Genomic DNA, 26,453 nt, shown 5'->3' with positions numbered 1-26,453 from the left:
CGATCGCAAATCCGCCGTATGATTTATGGCCGAAGGATCATTGCAGAACAATATATATAGATTTATTGCAATGGCTAGGATACATACGATCAAACGCAGTGAACGCGTTGATTATGCGAGTCAATGACCCGTGGTCGGTCCGAAAATTACGGGGCGAACCGCGCGACGGCGTTTCGACGGCACGGAGGGTTATTTATTCCCATCGGAAACGGTGCGAAATGTTTTTTTAACACTGCCACCCGGCGACGGATATGTTCGAAAGAGAGCTCTAGAATGGGGCGAGTTGCGGAGGCAGCGGACATTGCTAACGATAAGTGAAATTCCCGTAGGAACCACTTGGGACGGCGGTTACAGCACCCTTGAGAACGCCGTCGGTGCCTATATCGTAATAGAAACGTAATCGCGCAGTTTGCCCGCTGAATAAATTATCGCGGGGGCTTATACGAAACGAGGGATCATCGTATCGCGTAGATTAGCGACGATCTTTGCCGTGGGGACACTGGATTTATTTCTATCCTTTCGCGGAGTTATGTTTGCTTATTTATTATTGTGCACGACATCGTAACGCGATAATAACGTACACAGCCAGAATAATTTTGTTTTTATCAAATATAATTATATATAAATAATTTTTGAACTTACACATAATATTCTTCGAGATATGCAAAGATAAATTAAAATTTGTTAATTGCATCAAGATAATTCGAACCTGTCATTGAAATAATTGCGAGTTTATTTTTTTTCTTATTGTGCTACCATCGTTATCTTTTACATGTGTAATCTCGTCAGAAAAAAAGAAGAAGACCTTGACAACCCTGTGCGATTTATCTGTTAATAAATCAGTTAAATGGATACATCGAGAGGATTTATACAGCTGCAAACTGTATTTGATCGCGTCGGAAGACAATTTGCTTCTTTTTGAGCGAAAGTCGCGCAAGGCGAACGACAAATATTGAATTTCTTACGATCGATCGATATTATATCTGTTTGCGAAAGACTCGAGAGCTTTCTCTCTCTCTCTCTTGCGCGCGTGTATGCGTGTCATTTATGAGCTGCGGCGGCTCGCTCGTTCCTCACTGCTTAACACGAAACTCTAAACAACAAATTTGACGCGCCACCGCGGCTCGATTGTTGTTTAATTTTGCGAATCCTTGTTTGCGCGATGTGAGACACTGAATTACAAACTGTCGCCTGTAATCATATACCCGCATGGTTGTAACGCGTTTGTAACAACAGTATCGAATTTTCTACGCGTATACGTCTCTTTATCCCGATACTCTTTTTATCCCGATTTTCTCTTATTAAAAAATACATATATGAAAAAATATAATTTTGCACTTGTCATCATAACATTTAATTAAACGGGAAATTTCGAGCAAAGTGGAAAAGTTCGACACAAAATTCTTGGGAAAATGTCACGAAACGTTGGCGTTCCGTGTTAGTCGTCATTGAATGGTAAAATCATCATCCTCTGTAACGGCGTCTTTTAAGATTACGATCGCAAGCATCGCCTGAGCTCATCCGAGCATCTTCGCTTGCGTTATACGCCGAAAAGATTCGAGCAAAAACTTAATTTATAAGTTAACCTAAATATACGCGAGACTTGCGATAGAATATAAATTTTTCTTTTTTACTCACCCAATGTTGCGTCGCTACTACTTCTCCCTCCGTTCCGTCTAGGTTCTGCAAAAGAAGAAAATGAAAAAATTTTATTAAAAGTACTGTGGATTGAATATACAAAAGATACGTTCACGTGATCGTTGTATGACAAACCGGTGTTCGAATACAATATCTAAACGCGGCTGCTATCGATCGCGAGATTCAAGAGGTGCCTAATCATTGATCGAGTGAGTCACGCTTGTTTTCGACGCCTCGTCGGAGCTCCCGTACATGCTACTGCGAAAAAAGAACAAATCTAATCGCGATATGTTTAACTTCACATAATGGCCAATGTATTTATGTATGTGTTTATATTTCACGATAAAGTTTTTCAATAGGAATTATTTAACAATCGCGACAAATGGCATAGGTGTTGAGTACTTACATCCTTCTTTCTTTTCACGGTTGCGGCGCCTGAAATCAATAGAAAAATTTATTTTTTTAAATTATTCATTTCTCTTGTAATATATTTATTATAATTTTAAGCTGATTTATCAATAATGAAAATAAATATATCATAAACATGCGGCTTACAAAAATTAAATTTTCCAATATTTTCCCAACCTTTCTCTTATTTTCCGTTCACTCTTATTTCATTATCTCGATGCTCGATAAAGATAATATGATAACAAAGGACTCACCGCCAGTGGGATTAGGTAACCGTGCGCCGTTGGTACCAGTGGGGGTCGCCGGGTTCACGATAGGGGTGGGAGTACTCACAGTGCCTACTGTGACCGGTACACCCCTAGACCCGAACGGAAAATACGGCGAGTCCGGGGGATAGGTAGCGCTCTCGACACCGCCACTGCCAACACCGCCGCCCCCCCCCCCCCCCAACGCCTCCACCCGGCCCCCCGCCCGGTCCACCCGCCGTAGGACCGAATGCACCAGCGCCATACGCCTGAAACAGAAATCGAAACACGTTCTTTTTTCCCGATTTTTCATTTTCGTCTCTGCCAGCGACAATTATAATCGCACTATTGCAGCGACAAATTATCGATACAATAACAACAGTACAGAATCCGTACCGAGTGTCCGCGCTACCAGAAATTGTGGTTGTTCTGATGATAGTGCTGAAAAATTATATAACGTTGAATATCAATTCTTTGAGTTCACCCAAGAACGATTCTCTTGTTCCTCTTCTTTCACAAAATTTCTGCAAGCGCCGCGGTAGGTTGATTAATTCTCAGGAAGATAAATTAATCTTTCAGTTATATAACAAATAAAGGCTACACTAAACTGCGCGATTATCTCATAAGTGATATCCTAAAATGTTAAGATAAATAAAAAGAGGAAATATTATCGCCTCTTCCTCCCCCCCTATTTATTTTAGATTTCACTTCCTATGTCCTGTCAAAATAAATAAAGAAAAGCGCGATAACGCTTCTTTCTTTTATCGCACTGTTTAATAGATAGTCGTACGGTTTAGTGTATTCTTCATTTTTTATATAACTGAAAGATTAATTCTTACTCAAAATACATAGAAAAACGCTTGTTGATGTTTTTCAAAATAAATAGGATAAACCGGATCGTGTATATTTTGTATGCATTCTTGCGATTACCTTTGACACTCACACGATTAAAAAGTTTTTAAATTAACTTCAAGTACTGCTATATATTTTGTATCGATTTTAGATAACCACCGCAAGTCATGAAAGAAGAGAGGAAGAGTGACGCGAGAAAGGGATATGCGTAACGGAGAAAATGCGATAACTCGGAGGCAGCTTCAATAAATCATCCATCGAAATCAATATTCCTTATCGGTTATGGTTTAACGACTGCAGATTAGATATTGCTCTCTCCATTGCTTTCGAAAAATGTGTACACTACATTCACTTCGTTTCTGTCGGCACTCCGAGCGTTTTATAGAAATAATACTTGAATTTTAACCATTGCGAATTGCGACGAACGGAAGAAGTGCGAAATTAGAATAGTGATGGATCGTTAGTTCACGTCGAATAGATGTGGGTGCAAGGTCTCCCACGTTTCGCATGTGTGCATGGTGACCTTTCGCGTAAAAAAACGCAAAAGCGTAACATATTGCATTATCGCGTTTACGCAACAAGAATTATTGATAAGCGACGTCTTTGTTTCATGCGACACGACATTTCGAAGAGTAATGCCTCTTGAAAATAAGCAACATGTACGGATACTCTTTACGAAGATCTCGACGAAAGAAACAAAAAATGTCCGAAGCACTTCTCGCGCGCGCGCGCGCGCGCGCGTATAGAACACACGCGCTTCTGTTGATACACCATATATAGATATATCGCTACGGATGAGAGAGAGCGTAAGTGATATTAAAGTTGAGGCTTAACGACTCTCAACTCCGTTCAATTAGTCAATATTTTCGTTCCAATAAGTCTCGCAAAATTCTAAGTGTTGCGCATATTATAAATATTAATAAAGAGAGATGACTAGTAAATACAATAAATAATAGTTAATCTATAAATGACAAAGTCACGAAAAAAAATGTATATTATTAAAATCAATGAGAGAATATCAGACAAATGCAGATGTTTGCATTAAAAAAATATGTTTGTCAGAAAAGAATATCCATCTCAGGGAAAAGAGGGAATGAGAACCGCTTCCCGAAAATATCATCCGAGGTAAAGTTTTGGGATTACGCTGGGGATGCCGGAGGGTGAGAGTGGAGTCGGGCGGCGCGGAACGAGTAACTTTTTCTCAGATAAATTTGCTTCTACGACTGCAATAATTATTGCGCTCCTATTTCTTACATAATCCCGCCTCGTTTAGAACTTCAAGTCGGCCGCGCAACAAAGAAAGAGATCTCGAATATTTCAGCTACCCTCGCGCGTCGCTTGGCTCGAATGGGGCACGAACAAAGCGCGGTGGTTACGCATACGAGGAAATCGCCGCGAATCGCATTGTCGGTGTGAAGGTCAATATCAAGAGATCACTCACCATTCCGTTGTTGTCTATTGTGGAACCATACGGCGTCTGAAAGCCTGGTTTTTCTGAAACAGATAAAAGAAACAAAAATATGAAAACCAATTCCAAGCAATGTATGAGCGATAAGTTTTTTATCAAGAGATATTTTTATCAAAAGATTTTTGGGCCTTGTAGTTCATATCATTGTGTCTAAACAACAAAAATATTTAAATGATAAAACCTGATATCTATTATATCTATTATTTGATAACTAAATACCAAAAATACAAATCACTTATTTCTACTCTATAATGTATATTATATTGAATATCAAAGACAAATCTTTATAATACATACAAGACTCATGTATAAATTTAACATCCTGTGTACCGTTCGCGCATAATCCTTCGGCCAATAAAAGCACAGGCGTTCCGCGATACTAAAAGGAAGGCAAAGAAGGGAAGTATCTGACAAAATATCCGCAGTGTCTGGTGGGGGATAAGGAAAAAGAATATTCCACATCCCGGAGCGCGCAATATTCTTGGCGCGTAAGTCGCCGGGCGAAAAGGGGAGCGAAAAGAAAGTTCCCCTCGCGCGAGGAGTCGATGCAAAATTAATGCCAGGCATAAATTCGCGATGCGTCTTTATAAATCAAAACCGCGATCGCGCTAAGAATCCGCGCGCGCGGGGATATATACGCGCGTTTTCCACGTTGCGGCTGGTACGCACGCGGAATAAACAACGAGATAAACATTACGAGGTTGCCGCAGTCCGGAGCTTCATCCGTTATTAATGCCCACCCCGTACACGTACACCGGAGGAACGCGAACCTATGCGCGAGGCGCATCGTGTCTTGCGGAGAATTTATGAGGATCGGCTGGATTTACGTTTCGGAAACCGCTCGGAAAGAATTGTAGGGCGACGCGTTGCCGCATCGAGATTAATTTTCATTCGACGAGATACGCACCGGTGAGTATGCTCCGTATTATCTATAAACCACCTCATTTTTCATCGTCTCGATACAGTTAACATATCATATAAAAAGCTTTTGAAATAAAAATACTAAAAAAAAAAATACACGATTAAATTTAGAGAAAATTAAAGAATAAGTAAATGAAAAAGGAATAATTGAATTGTGTGAATCCCTTCTCTCTCCCCTCATATACTTCAAATTCTTTTACAGTCAGAATTCGTTAGACTAAAAGCTTCCGAAACGGCATTGCACTCTGAAATTCGCAGAATAACATTGCAGCGGAAGAATTCATATACATCCATGTGCATACATAGACGCCGGTGCATGCACGCACACGCACCGCGAATATATACGTATTATATTATGGAGAATATAGTCGCGCGTGGACGATAGGGCGAGTGTCCTCGGACGGCATACGATCGCCCGAGATAACTATGAATCCTAACAGTTTCGGCTTGCTCGTGACATGTTTGCCGAAGCGTGCGGCACCGACTCCGCAATATCATGCATCAAAGGACAAGCTAAACCATGGTCCATCGTGTCATCCTCAGAGCCGGTGCAAGCCCGCTCGACCGTTATGACGTAGTGCTGAGCGCCGGGCCTCCATGTCACGACTAGTTCGTCTTCCGCGTTGTCTCTGCCGCCGTCATCCGTTCGGTAATTGTTCGATGAAGAATTAGCCGGGGATATGCTGCTAGTTGTGCGGGTGTCGGCCTCGGTCTGGACCGTACGTACAAACCCGCGCGTAGACGTCGGGGAACGATCGCGATTTGCGTGTAATCCGTCGCCAACGGCAGACCGTCATATCAGAAACGCGTTTACGCGTGTCGCGAGAAATTTTCTTTTCAGAAACATTTGAAAACAATTGATCTTACACACGCGATAAAAAGCGTTATTAATGACGCAATATATAAATTAGTATCGCTTAAAGTTGGACAGTATATTTAGAGAGGCGTTTCTCATTAAATCTTTAGCAAGATCCTTTTTCTCTTTTTTTTTCGCGTTCGATTTCCCGTACATGCTCGGACGAACGAATGGCCGGAAACCGTAGATTAATGTGATACTTACACGAATGGAGGAAAAGGAATAGCCCGATAAGGAGTGAGAAAAAGGGCGAACGGCAGCGCGTCGTCTAGGCGAAATTTGTTACGCAATACACCGACGATATCCGGTGCGATAGTATCCGTATAGTTTTCGGTCGACATCAATTCGGTATTACACCTCGCGATTCGGGTGACACGACCTCGAAAACCGCTGTACGGCGGGCGATTTTCAGCGGGCGACCACGATGTGTCGGTCGTGTTTCACTCCGCCGAAAATCCGCAAAGTACCAATCGCATAATAGAAGACACGGCGAAAGCTGGCCGCTATCATACATTTGATAAATTATTCTAATTTATAGTTGCGTTAAATCATATCCAAAATCGACACATGTCAAAATTTATATTAATAATGCCATACAATTTTGAACTTTCGCAGACGTGCGCATTTTATCTAGATAATTCATGTATCGTAATTATATCATTCTAAATATTTGTAAGATACATAAAAATTTGAATGTAAAACTCATATAAAATAAACTAATCGACAAAATTATAGTTTTAAATTTGTCACCAATAATCATAATTCATAATTATCCAGTTACGATGCATTCAATTCGAAGTATAAGACCGGAAGTATGATATCGGTGTATTCAGACACACTTGTGTAATTCTTGCACACCTGCCGCAGTGAGATATCTAATCAAATAATGAAGGACTTACATAATCTGCGATAAAGTATAAAGAAATATAAATGAAAAAAGCTAATAATATCGATCGATATTTCGCTAATATATAATTCGTTTTAATAAATTTAATTATAAAAAGTGCCAAAAGATTTTAATTCAGATTTTAATTAATCAAAGTTATCCAGCGTTTAGCCAGCTTCTAACTATCGAGCATCGCGAGCATTCGCGATCGAATAAAAACTGGAACGCGAAGAGTGGTGTATCGCAGGGCATACATGTGCGCCGAGGCCAAAACTGCCGGACACTTTCAGCGTTGACGATCTCGTAAAAAAAAGGTATTTGCTCGTGTGAAGTGCGCGGCGTCCCGGAACAAAAGTGCGCGCGTAAAAAAAGCGGAGAACGCGAGAGCGACAAATAGACACGCGTGAGCGTGGACGCGCACTGCTGCGACATCGAAGTGCCCACGAGAGAGATATCTGCATTTTGCGCAAAAATATGGCTCCCAGTTGGAGATTTCGCGATTTGATGTTGCGGCGCGATGGTCGAAAAGAAGAAAGATTTGCTGCTGTTCAGGTTCACCGTGAACAATTAATAGCGGAGAAAACATGGCAAATCGATCACGTGATAAAAGCAGTCGCATCAGAAACGCGAGACTGCAGCTGATCGTCTGCGGATTTTTGGAAAAATCGAGATCAAAGTACGCGTGAAAGGGTGCGGCTGTACTGGTATCGCGTTAAGAATGCTTGATCGAGTGCATTTAATACGATCCCGAGTTAAATGACCGCACTCCGCCTGGACCTTAACTCTTCACCTTGCCGTGAAGCTTTTTTCTATTGAAAAATAATCTGCCGTCCGTTCGTTCAGCTGGTATTCTCGCACAGATCGCTTCAAAGGAATTTTCTAATTTTAAGCATGGATGAACCAATTATATACACTGAAATTTATGAATACTGAATATTCTAGTAACAGATGTTTTGAATCCTCTAAAAAGTATTTAAATACATTTCAACATGGCAAAAAATAATAATAAATATTTTCTAAATAGTTTAGAAATATTTGCAGAATGTATATATACTAAATTAATTAAGTCACGAATAATGAATGACAAGCAGATAAGAAAAAAAAAGTTCAGGGACGTCGAACGTAACGAAAATCAAGGAGAAAAAGACGAACGGCGCACAGGTGAATCGCAGCAGCCGGTTTTCATGTTTGGCCAAAAAATAATTCAGCCGGTTATCTCGCGAGTTAATCGAATCGTCGTTCTATCGTTTCTCGCGGTATTCAGCGGATCACCTGCCGAGAGTCGAGAGAGCGCGCCCGCACGCAAACAGATTACACGCCGCGGCTCCGGCCGTTCTAACGCCAAGAAAAATCTCGCGAAGCGTATCACGACAAAGGTGGAGCTCGTAAAGCGGTAAAAGGAAATAATTGAACACCTGCGCGCGCGCCCAGGCGGGCTTAATTCAATTAGCTCGCCCGACAAATGCCCGACACTTTCTTTGTACGCGCGATGTAAATTTTACAAACAGCTTTACAGGAGACTCTCGCGTAAATCTGGAGACGCGACGCCTGGTGCACCCCAACTCCAGCAACTTGTATACGCACAAGAATCTCAGGATAAAAGTGTCGTTAAGTCTTTTAATTCCATAACGGTTAAGGGATAATGAAACTTTTTAGTCGCGATCGAAACAATGTAAAACTATACAGCTCAACAATTACATTTTGTCAGTAATAATTTCTCAAAAGATTCAAAAGTAGCCTATATCCTATGCTTTAAGAGGATCGATATCTAATCTACAAAATAATTAAAAAAAAAAAAAAAAAACTTTCTCTAAAAAATTTATAATAATGTGATATACGAGCACAGTATATTTTTCGCAAACATATTCAATATTTATTTCAATAATAATTTCGTTCAATTATTTCATCACAATAATCAAAATTGAAAATAATTTTCTCAGATTATCAATTTTTCGCACATAGAATCCCGCACTCGCTAACTCTGCCACTGGATCGATCGACCGTCGAATTCGCGTGTGTATCACGTCAGTGCATAGTGCCACGCGACCCGAAAGGGTGTTGGAAGCTTCCACAGGTAAGAACGAGAAAGAGGACGAAAAAAGAACCCATGATCATTGAGGTATACAGAAACAGCGGTAGCGGGGGGCCACCCTCGGGGCCTATGACCCCGAAAAAGAAGCGGGGTATAGGATCCTACTGAGGGAGTAAAGAATAGAATCAGACGAGAAGGACGAAAAAAACGTAGAAAAGGGCTCAGGTAGCCATTGGTGCTCAACCGAGCCCGCGCGATTTCTATTATCTCGTCGTCCGGTAATACGTATCCGTTATGTATCCCACGAGTTAATTACTTCCGAATTATTACAAAGACTTCAATATATACCCTGAACAGCAAAAAATTGTAGAAAAATATTAATAAAAAATAAAAAAAATAATTTAAGGGTGTAAAAGTATGTTCACAATTTGCAATATTTTCCTGACATCGCGAAGATAATTAATTCGTTAAAATTATACAAGATTTCTATAAGACTGAATAAAATAAACAATATCTAAAACTTAAAACATGTAAAAAAAAATTATTTTTAGGATTGCAGGAAGTACAATGAAAGTACTATGATGGTAGCCCTAAGACCCAAAAATCGCGGGTGCACAATGGGATCGTCGAGGCGAGGATAATCGAGATTCGAAAAGCACGTTCCATTTTTAGACATTATTCTTTGACCCTATACCTACGTTAGCGATAGGCCCCGAAAACCGCGGAGCGCGGTACGGATCCCACGGGGCTCAGCGCGGAAGCAAGAGGAAGTAGGGTTTTGAAAAGGCAGAAATTTTGTGAGGACGAACTTCTGGCCACGCTCCAGTTTCCCCTTCCAGAGAGACGCAAAGGAAATGTCGCGTGTGCCAACGGGAGTCCACAAGAGTACAAAAGAACACAACTGTCCCAAAGAAAAGAATGGGAAATTTCGCCTCGGAAGATTATCGCTGGGCTTTCTTTTTTGTTTGGGATACATCTTATTTAGAATATATTGACTAACAAGATTATCTATTATTAGTCCTTGACAAATTTATCCAATATTTTAGTCAATAACTGCTACGAAGAAATAAGCATATATATATATATATATATAAAATAGATAATCTTGTTAGTCTATATATTCTATATATATCCTTAAAATATTTGACATCTAATATTAATATATTTTGCGCACTATTGCCAGTACTTTAATGACAATTATTTTTATCGTAATAAGCAAATAATTTCGTAGGTTTACGTAAATATATCACTGTTTCCTATTTTTAATCGAATTTTGCACATTGAAATAAAAATATATAAGAATAAAAAGTTAAAGATTCGGAAAACTTCGATATACCGAAGAGCGAATACTGATACTCGTATGAGCATCACGGTCGCAAGCGAGCAAACGAAAGAGCAGAAAGAAAGTGGTAGCGCGACAAAGTCCGCGAACGAGCGGCAAAGGGAAAAAGCGAGAAGGAGAGAAAACGAAGGGAGAAGGGTGAGAGGGGTGATCGTCCGTTGCGCCGTTCGGGAGTAAACGGAACAGCGAAGGTGTATTTTGTCGGAGGAGAAGGCTGCCTGCCACGCGACCATGGGACCCCATAGTGGGGGATGTCGGCGTGCCAAGGGGCCCGCGAGACCAAGGCGACCATGGGCCGCCGAGGGGGAGGAGAGGGCGAGCGTATGTATGTGAGGAAACAGGGGGAGGAGGAAGGTGGTGGGACAAAGGGGGAAATGCAGCAGCAGCAGCAGCAGCTGTCGCTGCCAGTGCCCCCCTTCGTGTTACTCTAGAAGGGGCCCACTGGAAAACATTGGCGCAGATCACGAGGGCCCCAGTGCATCTCAACTTGTCGTTGTTAAAATCAAAGAGCAATATTAATACTGTCTTTTGCATTCTCGCGGAGCTTCGCGCAATCGCATCCCCGAGTGATCCGAAATATCTTTGATTTATGTCGAAGAAATGATAGATTTCAACAGGGAAAAAAAATTAAACGGAAATTTGAAAATTCTTAGTTAAAGAATTTTTATATAAATATGAAAAGAAGATGCAATAAATTAATGTTTCTCTTACAATACAATTTTCTCTCATAACATAAACTTCTGTCTCATGATGCTAATTTCAGAGATAAATTTCAGAAACATAGACCGCAAAAGATTGCAAGACACGAGAGATACATCAACGTATACGAGAGATATTATAAAGAGATAATAAATTCTGGTATACGCGCAATTACGACGTCAGTGCGCGATCCAGTTTCGTGGCAAACAGTTGAATTTAATTCAAGTATTCGAGAATGTGGGTTAAACGCGAGTTGCATCACGCTCGTTGGTAAATGTTGCACACGACGACGCTCACCACGTACTCGAGGAACGCTCCTTAACGATCTCGATCGTCGCATAATCCTGGATCGAAAACGAGAAGAGATCGGATCGATCGCTCGTGGCGATTCTCGGCGAGTAAAAGTACAGTGGCCCGTACGATTCCGTTGACGGGTGAAAACGGGGGGGGGGGGGGGCGTGCATGTAAAATCACGTGTATAAAAAAAAGGAGAACAGGAGAGAGAAAGAGGAGAGAGGATCCGAAGTGGCCAGAGTGCGTCCGCGCGCGTGCCGCCGTCGGCACGTGGCATACACGTGTTCCGGTTTCTCTTGCTCTCGCTCGCGCTCATCGGCGACGCCTCTACGCGACGCTCTTCACACGCGTGTTCATTCACACGGCTTTACGAACGACGAGGTGCGACAGGACAACGAGGACGAAGGTTCGAAGGCAGGAGAGCGAATCTTGGTGGTTGCCCTCCGGGGTATACATTCAACAGGTGATCTCACGGTACTTTCGTCGCCATTTTTACTTCCGCGATACCACAACGAGCGTGATAAGGCTTCGAAAAGCCTGGACTAATTACGAAATGGACGCAAATGTCTCTTTGTAAAGAATTGCAGAGTAAATTTGGATTAAATAAGAAGAAACCTTCTTATATTACACCTTATTTTCAATTATAATAATTTTTATTAAAATTTATACTCAATTAAATCGTATTTTAATTTATTCTACCTCTTTTATGAATTTTATTTAAAACAATTAATAAAAATCAATGTAAAAGATAAATTTCGTCACAGAAAGATAAACGGCAGGATGTACGTTCGATCGAGCATCGGTTCTTTCATCGCACGCGGATGGAGTCTCGCGTGATCATTTACCTAATTAGAAACAACATTCCTTCGAACTTCGGGCCATTGAACGTCAGAAGGTGACGTCGCGCGCCCGAGGACAGTAACACCTGCCAAAAAATCGAAGCCCCTTTTTTGGAGCTGGCGCCGCCAGGAGTGCTCCGAGTGCACATTTGTTGAACCCTGGTCGCGTGTACGTACGTGTACCGAGTACTACGCGCCGCTGCATGTGGGCCAAACTTAACGAAATCTGGCCAGATGTCTATTTCGAACGTGGCGCAGGTCGGCGCCGTGCGTCGCCGAAAACCCACCCAGAGCATATGCGCTTCGCGCGTACGATATGTGCGTGCCCACACACCCGGATTCGCCTCTGCCGTATTGCACGTGTCCCGTCGGTGCTTTACAGGTGGCATCGCACCATCGCCTCCTGATTTTTGTCGTCACTCGGGGCATATGTGATAACTCGAGGTGTCAAAGCTTGCATAATTGTATGATAAACAGAAGCGTGTAAAAGGAGAGTTTATTGCAGATTTTACGTTACATAAACGAATGTAAATCAACATTTGATTAGAACTTTTTTTATTACCGTATAACTTTGTTACTAATAGCTGTCAATTTTTAGAATTTTAATTTCAATATTCATTAATACTAAAAAGTTTTCATATTTTTATCTTGTATAATTATGCGCGTATAAAAATGCGCTTTGTACGTAGACATTTGAAAAAAAAGAAAAAAAAATGGAAACAGAAAAATACTATTACATAACAGGACGTTGAGGAACTACTTGAAGTAACTATGTTTAGAATAGGCGGCCTTAGTTGACCTATTTATGTAATTGCAATCGCAGAGATATTGAACACCAAAAAATTAAACGCTAATAAGAGATATGTTACGATGTTTCACCGCGCGAAACGGCGAAACATAGTTGAGAACCATCGCGCCTACGCCAATGAAGCAAGGGGATACCAGGATATGGTGCCCCTTGTAGGGTGGTGCTTTCAGTCAGGCTGGTAAGAGACACGGCTCTCTAGGACGATAGATATTCCTCGCGGAGGATGTCATTCGATCGCGTCGCGACGAGAAGATTTTCAAAAGCGATGAACTTATATATTCTTCCGTATCGTCAATCTTGAAATACAGCTATTTTTTTTTTTTTTTTTTTTTTTTTAGTCATGACTCCAATTATTAAAAATAAAATTCTAGTCGTCAAAACGTATTCGACGAGAATTAATCTTCGCAATTTTTCAGGCATCAGGCATATACGAATCGATTGCACGATGTTTACGACGTCGATCGAGAACGACGTACAACGAGAACCATACGCGGATCATACGGCATCTTTTTTATCGCGCCAAGCTCGTTTCTGTAACCCAGTTCTCGCCACGGCTAATGGACTTTTGCTCTTCTCCACGGAGCATCGCAAATTTGCGGAGAGGAAATGGGGGTGTGGAGCGGAGGATGTACAGAGAGATGAACCGAAAGGAACTTCGAAGAGCGGATGGAGTTACGAATGCGAGAAAAAGAGGGACGGAGAGAGAGCGACAAAGAGAGATATAGTGAAGTAACGAGAGCGAGAGGGAGGGAAGTAGGGAGAGGACCCGGGAGTGAGAGTTTCACGCAGTGGCAAATTCATATCGACCATAACAGGAGTGCGGCGAATGGCGTATACGCGGTTCGGTAACGAGGGACTTGCATTAGTCAGGAATTCTCGAGTGCCGCGCGTCCGTGTTTTCCGCAAAAAGCCTTAAAATGTTTTCCATTTTCCGTCGTTTGCTTCCCGCCGTTAGTTGTTTTTGGTTGCCCAAAGTAACGGCGATGAGATCAAGTGCATATACACGATCATATAAAAATCGCTTTGTGCTCGGAAAGAAAAATTTCGACGTGTTAGGCAGCGGCGGAAAATTATCCCGGATTAAAATAGGATGAAATTATCTCGAAAATATTGTACTTCCTGGAGAAATCTTTATTCAAGCATTTATACTTTCAAGTCTGAATTGTCATTTGCTGCAATAAGGATGCAATTTCCTAACTAAGTGTATTACTAACGCAATTATAACTGTTTTCAGCATGATAAGATCGATATTAATAATATCGAGATAAGACCGCCGGCTCGACCAGGGATTCGTATGACCTATCGACACTACTGCGTTCGGTCGTGTGTTTGCAAAAGAGCAGGAGGGAGGGAATGATGAAGAAAACGCGAGGAAGAGAGCGGGGACGAGAGAGAGACAGAGTGAGAGAGGAGTGAACTCGATACAACGAACGAAGAGGGAATGATCCTGATTGGGAGAATGCGCGCGGTTGGGAGAGGATGCTCGTTGGCGGGGAAAGGGATCGAGTTTAGGGCGACGGGTGAACGGGGAGGGGTCGAGGGTGAGAGGGGTGGAAGCAGATGCTCATCGAGTCCCCGCTGTAAATGTAGATTATGCCCGCGCCCTTAATTTGTGTGCGTGCATACGTGAACGCACTCTGGACTTGGCCTTTCCTAAGGAGAGGATTGAAAAGCGTCCAAGGAGAGACCGCCAGCCTGATAAAATTCGCCAGAATATATTTATAACTGCGATACTGCTATCGCCTTCGCGGAATCTGCCTGCATCTCGTGTAAACGCGCTCTCCGCAAAGTTGCACCGTTCAGTGCTAATAAATCACTCAGAATTAATAAACGAAACGACGGCCTGACCGCGAAATATGTGTCTCGGATTTACGCGGGAGAGATTAAGTAGATTTTATCGTAGATTTTAATCGTATACAATCTCACTCTTTATCGTACAAGTTTCATTCTACATCCTGTATATTTTGAAATTAAGTTAAAGAAGATTGTTATTTTAAAAGCTGTTCTGTAAAATGCCTACTGATTACGAAATGCTGAAACGTCTATTTCAATATTTAATTGGCATTTGCCAAAACTTCTTGTATTCTTATTTTGAAAAAATTGTTTTTTAACATTTGAATAGGTCTTTACCAAAATGAGTAAGAATAAAAGCGAATCAAAATTCCGCGGTCTGCGGTCAATCTTAGATCGTACGACATCGCGGAGGTATACTCTACGACAGAGGATGACGCACCCTCCTTCATATTTTAAGTATGTGGGTTTTCGACATGAGCCATTATAAGTTCGAGGACGCGCGCGCGAGGCGCGTGCACGGGAGACGGGGAAAGAAAGGCCGAGAAAGAGGTGGCGGTACACGGGAGTGAGGAAAAAAACGAAGAGAGAGAAAGAAAGAGAGAGAGGCAGCGAGAGGCAGGTGCATCACGGTGACACTCCCTCGATAATTCTCCGGAGAGAAAGAGAGAGAATAAGAAGAAAGGGAGACGGACATAGCCGCGCACGCCGGAGAAAGAAAAAGAGAGGAGGACCTAAGTCACGAGTGTTGTGTCTGGAGCTCGTTTATGGTCGTTCGCTTAAACTCTCGCGCCAGAGGAAGGAGAATTTCGAAAATGGCGCTGTCGTGGGGTTCGGCCGACGTACCCCAGAATGCTGAGCGGTGCGACGATATGTGATATCTCGCAATCGAAAGAGAATTGCGAGGCTCTCGATGGGTCTCACTCGGAATATTCAATTCCCAAAAGACAATCTTATTTCAAACCAGAAATTGCGCGCAAATATTTACTGCATGCCGGCAAAAAGAGTCACGCATATTTATCAGCAGACAAATATGTCTGATTTTCTATTTGAAACACATGTACCAAATACATAAAATATAAAAAGTACGACCAAAAAAATTATCTAGCACAAACAAAGTGACGTTCGATCAGTCTTGCTATATGTAAATCATGTGTGCTTGCTAAATCACATTTTATCGAAGCTCGCTACTTCCTGAAACAAACTCGCATCCAGGTAGATTTATCCGTCTGAGTCACACTGTACGCGGTATAATTTTAGATCCGATCGGTCGTTAGGTTCGGCTCCGCGTTTCGCCACATTTCGCGTAATTTCAAATCAGATTATTTTCTTGCGCGAATGTTTATCCTTGCCGATAGATTCTCGGGGATGCACCGCACCGCCGCGGCAAGATGCAACGCGAAGTATAATTTTCGTAGCGCCTGTGCGGCTGCCAGGTTACGAAACGGACGGACAATGAAATGCTTATCTTTCCGACCGCTTTTTATCTCTGTTTATGTACATTACTACACTGTGTTGCGTATCTGATAAAATTTCGATCGATCGGTCAATTACGTTCAGGGAGGAGAAGCCTGGGGAAGGCCCGATGAGTTAATCTTTTCTAAATGAGGGGAAATTAAGACGGACACCGGAAATATTTTCGGTAAGTAGGGTGGATGCTATTTTTGGATACCCTTGCACTTGAACTCAACATCGTACCCTCGACTCTAGAATACTACAGAAAATCAAGCAAAGATGTTATATTATACGGCCTAACTTCGCATATGAGAACAAGAGAAGTTATAATATTATTCGTTATTATCGTTTAAAATTACACTTATATATTGATATAAAATAATTAAATTCAATTGAAAATTAATCAATTGTTATCAATAATTAAAAATAATATAAAAATTCTATAGCAGTTAATATTTTGTTGCTGTTACGCAACGTCACCGTTCTCCACGCACGATTAGACCGAAATTCAATACGAACTGTTTGCAAAATAGCGAATAGAGCGATCATATCGTAGATTGAAGGCTCGCGACCGTCGTAATACAGCTCGTTAAATATGGTACGCAAAGTAATACGAGCCTTAATAATGATTGTGGTGCAATATGGTCGTCTTTGAAGCGAAACAACAATCGCTGAGATTTAACGGGCCGAAACGACGACGACTGTCTCATAGTTATCAAATTATGAGATACGAGACTCGACGAACCTGACACCCAGTATAAACATTCCAGAATAAATCCCGTCGATTCTTACCGCAACAGTTTCTCGATCGCACCGAGTATAAAGATATTTAATATTTTGTTGTTCAAACTATATAATTTCAACGCGAAGATCGTTATTAAATATTCTGTTACCGATTTAACGTTATTGATAACATAATAGATTTTATCGTGATATTATTTAACGAAACATAAAAAAATACATTTCAATATAATAGTTTGCTATTTCGAATATTTGAGAAAATTATATGGAAAATTATCAAAAACCACTGTGTAAAGCGTTGCGACCGCAAATAAGAAACTTTGCCCTTTCTTGCTGCTCTTCTCTTCGCCGCCCTAGAAAGTTTCATGGGAAATGCATTGCCGCAATATAAATTATATTTAACCGAATAGCCGGCAGCCGAGTTCCCGCAGCGTTTCAAAGGAATATGGGAACGCGTCGGATGAGGCGTCTAAAAGGCGTTTTTGCGGTCTCTCCGAACCGCTCGGCTGTGCCGAACTTAGCCTACGAAAGGGCCTACACCATCGTCTTCCAAACAGCGTCTCAAACCAAACAAACGTTTGAGACTCAGTTACAAACTATGCCGCGGACTACCGCGCAAACACATCTCGCTCGCCCGCTTTGCTCGTAATCACGAGTTTGCCTTGTACGCGATAATTAGTATGGGAATTTCGCGGTTTCAAAAAGCCTTGTAGAATTATCAAAATTGTGCGTCATTTAAATATATGTAAATAAGTAATAATCGTGAAAATAGCTCGATAGATACATAAATCAAGAAGGTATATTTGATATATAAACAATGCTCCAAATACCACATGTTTCAAATGATTCTTATGAAAATATTTAAAGTGGAGATTTTCTTGTGAGAATATTATGAAATAAAAATAAAGACTTACATCATGTGTCTTTGTTGTCTTTTCTAAAATAAATATATGTTATTAGCTTCAGCATATTTATTTCTAGCTCCTAGAATCTTTCATGTCAATTTTCCTCATTTAGTTAATAGAGAAGCGTAGAGAAGATAACAGAAATTAATAACAGGTATTTAGAACGAGTGGATTCTAATCAGAATTTGACACGTGCCACGGCGATTGAAAATTTATGCAAGATGAGAACCTCTTTCGAGAGGTAACGCACGATTCCGCGGCACGCAACGGCGCATCGCTCCGTGGCTGCTTCTCTGGCAGGTGTATGAAGCGAGAAATAAAAGAAAAACGCGCGGAGGCTGAATGCCGAGAGAGCGAAAGGAAGAGAGGGGGAGAGAGAGGGCTCGAGAAAGAGGGAGAAAAAAGGATTCGATTTATGGACTCTTGCATTACATCCAAACGATTAACCGCTAACGATTCGTACCGCCGCAGCGACGTCCTGGCACGTGGTTATGAACGTATGCGAGAAAAATAACCGAGCCAATCGTTTTCGTCTATTCGCCGTCGGGAGAGAAGCGGCATCGCAACGGCGATCGCCTTTTTCCCGGAAACCTCCCTATCGGCGCTCTCTTACCCTCACCCATTCATACCCACGCATACGCGCATACACTAAACGTACATGAACATATCCACACATTCGCTCTCGGTTCGTCGTTCAACACTGTTGCACATGACAGCTAGTAGTGACGGACGTCTGTCTAACGTGTCTAGGTTATGTTATTCGCAATCCGGCACGGCGCCGCGACGCACGCAAGGGTGAAAAATTTTGTGCCGACGGAAGGAAAAAATTGCGGCGTCGGAAAAGACAACCAGGACGCGGGGAACACGAGGCAGAAAGCCGTTGCTCTCGGGCTAGTTCTCGTCAACGGGGCAGCACTGTCCAGGGCACTGACAGACGAACCAAAACACAGAGCGAGGTAGCCGAGACGGAAGCCGAGAACGATACGATCGTCCGACGCGACGATTCTCGGCACGATCGCGAGCTCGATCGACCGTCCGAGACTTTAAATGGGGCTTTAAATACGCACGCCGCACCGAATAAGACACTAGACACATCAGAAAAGGAGACAGACAGATAGGCAGAGAGAGACGTCCGTCGCTTTATTTTCCACACGGACCACGCACGGCGCAGGTATCCGCAGGAGAGACATGGCACTACCGAAATCGCACACTCACCAGGCTGCTTGTTGGCGATCTTATTGAAGCAGTTCTGAAAGACCTCGTAGAGATGCATCGGCTCATCGTCGGCCGCCATGTTTTCGAACGAGACGTGAAACGAGTGGACGTTCCGTGGTCGAGGCGAGTGGGCACGGTTTCGCGGTGGAGCCGCGCGCGGAGCCACTGGAAACCACCCTACTCCCGTTACGATCACCCACACTACTGAAACACACTGCTTCACGAATGCGGCTCTTATACCGCGCGGCTGGCGCCGCCGAGTGTTCGCACTCGAGCGCCGCCACGCTCGAGCGCAGTCTTCGAATCGTAATGATTAAATCCACCTCAATCTCGACGAATGCAATTTCTGGTACTGCAAAAAATAAAAATACATATCTTGCATTAATTAAGCGACTCCACAAAAAAGAAGACATCAGATTTTTCTTACTTTTAAAAACAAAAGAGTTTATGTGAGAATTTCAAGGAATAAAACTTTTATAACGCGGATAGAAAAAGGGCAATGGAAATATAATTTCCATCAAATTGAAAAAGATGGTTCTTTTCAGAATCATTTTATTTCAATAACAATGTTTATGTTAAAATTTTTTTTATTCACAAATTGAGAATAGAAATGGTTATACAGAATAAAATCTGAATATATTAAATGTGTTAGGTACATATACCTATGTAAAAATTTACAATTTACATTATATTTGAATCATATTTTGTGATTAATTAAACAGGTCAGTAAGAGGCATACAATTCAAATATTATCATCAATTAATTAAAGTAACTTATGCCTTTAACATTGTCATACATCATTCATCAATAAAATACATCAGTAAAATACATATAAAATACATTGCAAGATTAAACAAAAAAATAGAATTTTAACATTAATAAATTACAATATATAATTTTTGATTTTACATAAAATCATAAATTGTCTTCTAAATATATATGCGTAATATATATAACATAATATTAATAAATAATCTCACAAAATGTCATCTAAAAAATATTATATAAACATATATATATATATATATATATATATTTTTGCATGGATTTAGAGTTGTGCAATTTCAAGCAAAACTCTTTTCAACCCCCCTTGAATATTTTAAACCCCATCAAAATCAGAGTTTTGTGGGACAGGATGAGATATATCTTCGTAGTCTTGCCGGCCGTAACCTGTAAATCATTTAAATAAAGTAACGTGCTAACTTATTAAATTTAAACAACTATTAAGAAGCAAAGAATTGCGACACACTACAATTTCACACAACATAAATTCAACCCAAAAGCAGTTCTGAGAAAAAACTGAAATGAGACACAGAAACATCTATGACAATTAAGAGAATTGAGTTTATTAATGTATAAAATAATTTCCAATAAAGCACACATAACAGTCATGCACATACTTAAAATCAGATCTTGATGAAGCACTGATGTACTACAAAAGCGTGGATGCGTAATTTACTGATGCAATCCAGTGGTTTACTGACCCATGGCAGGACTTGGTGCAAATACCGTGGCTAAGCTGCCATTTCTTCCTTGACCTATTCTCAGCAGATATATACTTGTAATAGGGCGAGCAATCAAATTTATGATCATAAGGGCTGCACTAAACTTATTAGCTGCACCTAAAAGTTCATGCAATCAAACACGTTTTCTGCATGGAACAAACTAATAAACAACTTATAATATCTCATTTTCTTATTGATAATGAAAAAATGTTTATATATATTTACACAATATATACTTACCACCGTACTCTGGAAAGTACACTGATAAAGTGATCACATCGAGAAATATAGCGACTATATTTATGAAAAGTGCCTATAAAAAATTGATAAAAGTAGTTTCAACTAAAGAAAAATAATTTTCTTTTTTCTAACTTCTTCAATAACTTACAAATTGGAGTGGTTCATCTGATTCGACATTATGAATAGCCCACAATATACAAACAAAAAATAGCAAGTTATAGACCAGTACAGATTTAGGACACCAACTTCCTTGAATACCCCTGTAAGGTATTTTATACGATACAGGTTATGATACAAAAAATAAATGTGAATTCTTACAAATGTAACACAAAATCAATACTACAAGTTATTCTTACCATGTCACAAGTATCAAATGAATTGCAAATATGACCTGAAAGAATACAATAGTAAAAAATAATATTTTATGTTTTTTTCTATCATTACAGAACTTTATTACATGTATAAGTAATTAATATATCAAAAAAATAAGTATGAATTCACATATACATGTAGTATCAATCTACTTACTTATTTATTTAAAACATTTTCGACGCCAATTACGGTGACAAGATGCGTATAAAAACATTGAAAATACATAACACAAAAAAACAAGAAATGATATTTACATACCTTTAAAGGAAAATGGGATAAATTGGTTATATTAGGCATGTTTGTTGCGTGACAGTAGCTACTACACAAATAATGAAAAAGTAATGACTGATTAATAGCGTATAAAAATATCTCTGACTGACAGAGCTAATCTAATCTTTTTTTCCGCCTACAATTTCAGTTCGGCAACAACACAAAGCACATCTCAGCAGTCTATTGCGTATGTCAGCTGTGTGGCAGCGCTTTTCAAGATTGCTGCCATCTAACATTATTCTACCAAACTGTCTTAAAATTGCAAACTAATTTTGCAATGGTTCAATCGATATTGCAATTTTGCATATATCCGACACAATCTACCACAACAATTTACCGTTGGCTATTTATAATCTCAAATATCTTAAATGAGAGGGTAAAATAGCAAAATATGGGGTCATTTTCTTTCCTTATTTGCACAGCATGTAGTAAAGAACAAAAAAAATGCTGCATGTTGAGTCTTTTTATATTTAGAATATACGTAAACAAATAATTAAAATAATAAATAATAATAATAAGTAATAAAATAATAAAAAATAATAATAAATAAAAAATAATAAAGAATAATAATAAACAAATAATTTAAATATAGCAAATTACAGAACAATAAACTGTATAAGATCTACATACTTGATTATGATCACACATTATTTGTACTTGGCATTTTGGTGAGAAGATAACAAGATGCACGAAAAGAATTCGATAGTTTCGAGCATACATAAATTGCGTTACGACGAACACTTTACTTGCGCATAATAAACTCCTGATAATTCGCACATGAGACTCATTTTCAAATAATAATTGCGAAAAATACGAAACAATTTGAACTGTTTTTCTTCGCGATGTGTTTTGATACTGGCTACAAGGCGAAATTGATCGAAGAGCGCACTGATTGCGATTCTCGAAATGTTGAAGCGTTAACGTAGCGTAAACTTCACACAATTGAACGTAGAAATGAGATTCGGCATACTTTAACAAACATCAAAGAAATAATCGAAATAGCGTATTGTTATAAGAAATATAATCAACAACGCTAATTATAAAGCGATATATGCATGTACCCCCAATGCACTTTTGTCACATCTCAGAGAACGATTTTAAGATATCCCGGGCGGATACCGGGCCAGTACCGGTGTCGCGATGCTGCAAAATAGCGACCGTGTATGGTGTTCCATGCTTTGCGACGAAAACTCGACTCGAAGCACTCCCGATCGGTCCCGTACGCGAGATTCACTTTAAGATAAAAACACACGAGAAAAATATGGAGCGATTTCGATCCGACTCTCGATCCGCCGCGACGCGTTCCATAAGTGATTCAGACTGACCACAATTCGAAATTTATCAAAGATTGCATGCACTGCAAACTGCAATTTTCAGTGCGTTAAAATGCCAACACGATGCAAACTTCATGCAATAACAAAAAAAAAAATAAACTTTTATACTTTTATCAGTTGTATATGTAATCATAATCCTAGTATATAATTAGTTGTACATATTACAAAATATGAAAATGAGTATTCATTCATGATAAGATAAGACGGTTGGTGTTTAGTTTCTCATAACCTCAAATCACGTCACTGCTCGTCTCAATTATTATTTTCAATTATTCGTTTTTTATACATTCTATTTAATAATGTTACTCAAAAGTCGGTATATATTCAAGCATTTTCGACCGTTTGTAAAATTTTATCATGAAGAAGCGTCTATTATTGGTAAAGTAGCAGACACCAGCTCATCAGTTTATCAGGTTAGGAAGTATACACATAATGTATCATTTTTCTTGTAATTTTTGTATTATTATTTTCTAAGAAATGCAACAATATTATTTATAAAATTATATATATAAATCTAAATTAGTATGTTTATAAATATTATTATTTCATATTAAGCATGTACTATATATTTTAATTAGAAATTAAAACAGAACTTCCATTTAATGAATAAGTTATATGTTTAGCAATATAGATATAATTATTTGCAATGTTGTAGAAAAATTATGCACAAATGAAAGAGCTTGTGGATCAATTGAAAAATACTGTGGAAAAAATAGTTGAAGGTGGTAAACAAAAAGCTAAGGATTTACATGTAAGCAGAGGAAAGCTTTTAGTTCGAGACCGATTAAACACTCTTTTGGATAAGAATTCACCTTTCTTAGAATTGTCACAATTGGCAGGCTATGAAATATATAATGAAGAAGTACCATGTGGTGGAGTGATTACTGGCATTGGTAGAGTAGAAGGGTAATATATGATAAAACCAATATTATATTCTATTTTTAACATACTTTTTTGTCAGATATTTTTCTTTTCAGGACTGAATGTATAATAATTGTAAATGATCCCATTATAAAGGGTGGTAGTTTTTACCCTATCACAGTCAAGAAGTACTTAAGAGCTCAAGAAATTGCAGAAGAAAATAGATTACCCTGTATATATTTAATAGAAAGTGGAGGTGCAAATTTGCCTTTGCAGGCTGATTTATTTCCTGATAAAATGCACTTTGGCAGAAGTTTTTATAATCAAGCAAAGATGAGTGCTAAAGGAATAGCCCAGATTGCAGTAGTTATGGGAAGTTGCACAGCAGGTTTGTTATGATTTTTTATTGCTATATTATAAATTTATTGATTTGTAAATTTATTATTAAAATAAACAAACTTAATAAGTTTATTATGTTAATTATATATATATGCCATAGGTGGTGCCTATGTTCCTGCTATGGCAGATGAAAATATTATTATTGGTAATCAAGGTAAAATATTTCTGGCTGGTCCACCACTAGTAAAAGCTTCTACCGGTGAAGAAGTTTCAGATGAGGATTTGGGAGGAGCTGCGATTCATTGTCGGTAATTACTTTAGATATTGTTAATTGTTAAAACAATTGATATATAGATGTTAATTATTTATAATATATTCAATTATAATTTCTAATTCAATTAAAATTTTAGACAATCTGGCGTTACTGATCATTATGCAATAGACGACACACATGCTTTGCATTTAGCACGTCGAATTATAAAAGATTTAAATCGTCAACTGCCTATGGATGTGAATATCAATAAAAATATTGAACCGCCCGTACATGCTGTGGATGAAATTTATGGCATTGTTGGAACAAATTTGAAACGCCCGTATGATGTAAAAGAAGTTATCGCGAGGATCGTAGATGGCTCAAAATTCCATGAATTTAAAGCTCTGTATGGCGAAACCTTAGTCACCGGATTTGCTCAAATTTACGGTTATCCTGTGGGCATAGTCGCAAACAATGGCGTATTATTTTCCGAAAGTGCTTTGAAAGGAACTCATTTTATACAACTTTGCGCTAAAAGAAAAATCCCTCTTATCTTTTTGCAAAATATCACAGGTAAGATTAGGAAGCCATTTATGTATTATTTTATTTCATAATTTTACGTAATACGCACTTATAAATTATTCAATATAGGATTCATGGTGGGTAAAGATGCAGAAGCAGGAGGTATAGCCAAAAATGGTGCAAAAATGGTGATGGCAGTATCATGTGCACAAGTACCGAAGATTACAGTAATAATTGGAGGTTCCTACGGAGCTGGAAACTATGGTATTTCATTTTTTTTGTTGTAGCTATTTTTATATTTTATTTATAAAGAAAGAGATTTAAATAATAATACATAAATATGTGACAGGAATGTGTGGACGAGCTTATTCCCCACGCTTTCTTTATTCCTGGCCAAATTCTAGAATATCTGTAATGGGAGGGGAACAAGCAGCTAGCGTATTGGCGCAAATCAAGAAAGATCAACATTTAAGAGAAGGCAAACAGGTATGATTTAACTTTTGTTTATCTTTATATTCAAAAATTGATTTATATTGCAATTTTGTAGTGGACTCAAGAGGAGGAGAATAATCTCAAGAACCCTATTATACAACAATTTGAAAGGGAAGGCAATCCATATTATTCTAGTGCCAGGTAAGCTTTTTTTGTATACAAATAATTAATTTCATTTGTATTAATATTATATTGATATATTTCAGATTGTGGGATGACGGTGTGATTGATCCGGTTGACACACGAGTTGTACTTGGTCTAAGCTTGTCTGCGACTTTAAACGCACCTATACCTGACACTAAGTTCGGAATTTTCCGAATGTAACATACGTACGAAAGTACATACAAAAATGTATGAAAGTATATCTCGAAAGTACTGCGTTATTGTTAAACTTTGTACGTTATATTATGTTTCTAACATTAAGTCGAAACTTGGGTTACACTTTATAAAGTATTTTTATACGTAATATTTTATAAGTAGTATATTTTGTACACTGTTGGCATTCCAAATATATATATATATATATCAAATCTAATAAAAATATACATATATCTTGTTATATTTTATATTGATTAATGATTTTAATATTTGCGTTTCTTCTCCTTAAATGCATCTCTATTTGATAAAAGTACACTATTTTCAATAATGCAATAGAAGCATTTTGTTTGAATTGAGATTGGTCTAAATTCTTCAAATATATTATTGTAATTGTGTTTACTATCACAAAATTATGTAAATATTTAATAGACAAATAATTGTACTCACATACACACATAGATGATGTATTGCAGTATGATGCTGTATTTGCTACAAATTTCACTCTAAATTATTCAGCAGCAGCTCGATTGAAAAATTAATTAACATCACAAA

General features: G+C 39.1%; 3 protein-coding genes across 5 annotated transcripts in view; 1 reads left to right on the top strand and 2 right to left on the bottom strand.

The window, feature by feature from the left end:
- The window catches only part of da (daughterless), a 110,669-nt gene extending 90,905 nt beyond the window's left edge, over positions 1-19,764 (bottom strand). The window contains 6 exon segments of the mRNA XM_067357633.1: positions 1,639-1,683; positions 2,045-2,073; positions 2,301-2,491; positions 2,493-2,560; positions 4,585-4,637; positions 19,396-19,764. Of these exon segments, the coding sequence (XP_067213734.1) occupies positions 1,639-1,683; positions 2,045-2,073; positions 2,301-2,491; positions 2,493-2,560; positions 4,585-4,637; positions 19,396-19,474 (465 nt within the window). The 5' untranslated portion in view covers positions 19,475-19,764.
- Positions 19,765-19,930: 166 nt separating this feature from the next.
- Positions 19,931-22,025, bottom strand: LOC105677081 (type-1 angiotensin II receptor-associated protein). Of its 3 annotated transcripts, none has more exons than XR_001101502.2 (6): positions 21,771-22,007; positions 21,497-21,531; positions 21,289-21,400; positions 21,141-21,213; positions 20,796-21,017; positions 19,931-20,565 (listed from the first exon to the last, which is right to left on the bottom strand). XR_001101502.2 is itself a non-coding variant. In XM_012375449.2 (6 exons), exons 1-6 carry the CDS (start codon positions 21,807-21,809, stop codon positions 20,495-20,497), a joined length of 462 nt encoding a protein of 153 aa, XP_012230872.1. In that variant the 5' UTR covers positions 21,810-22,025; the 3' UTR covers positions 19,931-20,494. The 3 variants fall into 3 exon arrangements, 2 of the variants coding, with proteins under 2 accessions (XP_012230872.1, XP_012230870.1); XM_012375449.2 differs by having other exon boundaries at positions 20,880-21,011; positions 21,771-22,025; XM_012375447.2 differs by having other exon boundaries at positions 20,880-21,017; positions 21,771-22,002.
- Positions 22,026-22,901: 876 nt separating this feature from the next.
- Positions 22,902-26,144, top strand: Mccc2 (methylcrotonyl-CoA carboxylase subunit 2). The gene is made up of 9 exons (XM_012375443.2): positions 22,902-23,529; positions 23,772-24,022; positions 24,094-24,365; positions 24,477-24,624; positions 24,727-25,142; positions 25,221-25,355; positions 25,441-25,577; positions 25,639-25,724; positions 25,790-26,144. The coding sequence occupies exons 1-9, from the start codon at positions 23,416-23,418 to the stop codon at positions 25,905-25,907; spliced, it is 1,677 nt and encodes a 558-aa protein (XP_012230866.1). The 5' UTR covers positions 22,902-23,415; the 3' UTR covers positions 25,908-26,144.
- The last annotated feature ends 309 nt before the right edge of the window (positions 26,145-26,453 follow it).

This window comes from Linepithema humile, chromosome 6 (genome assembly GCF_040581485.1).
Source record: "Linepithema humile isolate Giens D197 chromosome 6, Lhum_UNIL_v1.0, whole genome shotgun sequence".
NCBI classification, from domain to species: Eukaryota; Metazoa; Arthropoda; class Insecta; order Hymenoptera; family Formicidae; genus Linepithema; species Linepithema humile.
Note: the sequence above shows the minus strand (reverse complement) of the source record. Positions and strands in the feature narration are given on the sequence as shown.

Coding starts and splice junctions, on each gene's coding strand:
- Mccc2 (XM_012375443.2), top strand. CDS start 23,416: ATGTTACTCAAAAGTCGGTATATATTCAAGCATTTTCGACCGTTTGTA. Junction 23,530..23,771: donor CCAGCTCATCAGTTTATCAG/GTTAGGAAGTAT, acceptor GCAATGTTGTAG/AAAAATTATGCACAAATGAA. Junction 25,356..25,440: donor CTACGGAGCTGGAAACTATG/GTATTTCATTTT, acceptor AATATGTGACAG/GAATGTGTGGACGAGCTTAT.
- LOC105677081 (XM_012375447.2), bottom strand. CDS start 21,809: ATGCCTAATATAACCAATTTATCCCATTTTCCTTTAAAG. Junction 21,532..21,770: donor TATCCCATTTTCCTTTAAAG/GTATGTAAATAT, acceptor GTATTCTTTCAG/GTCATATTTGCAATTCATTT. Junction 21,214..21,288: donor CAGATGAACCACTCCAATTT/GTAAGTTATTGA, acceptor AATTTTTTATAG/GCACTTTTCATAAATATAGT.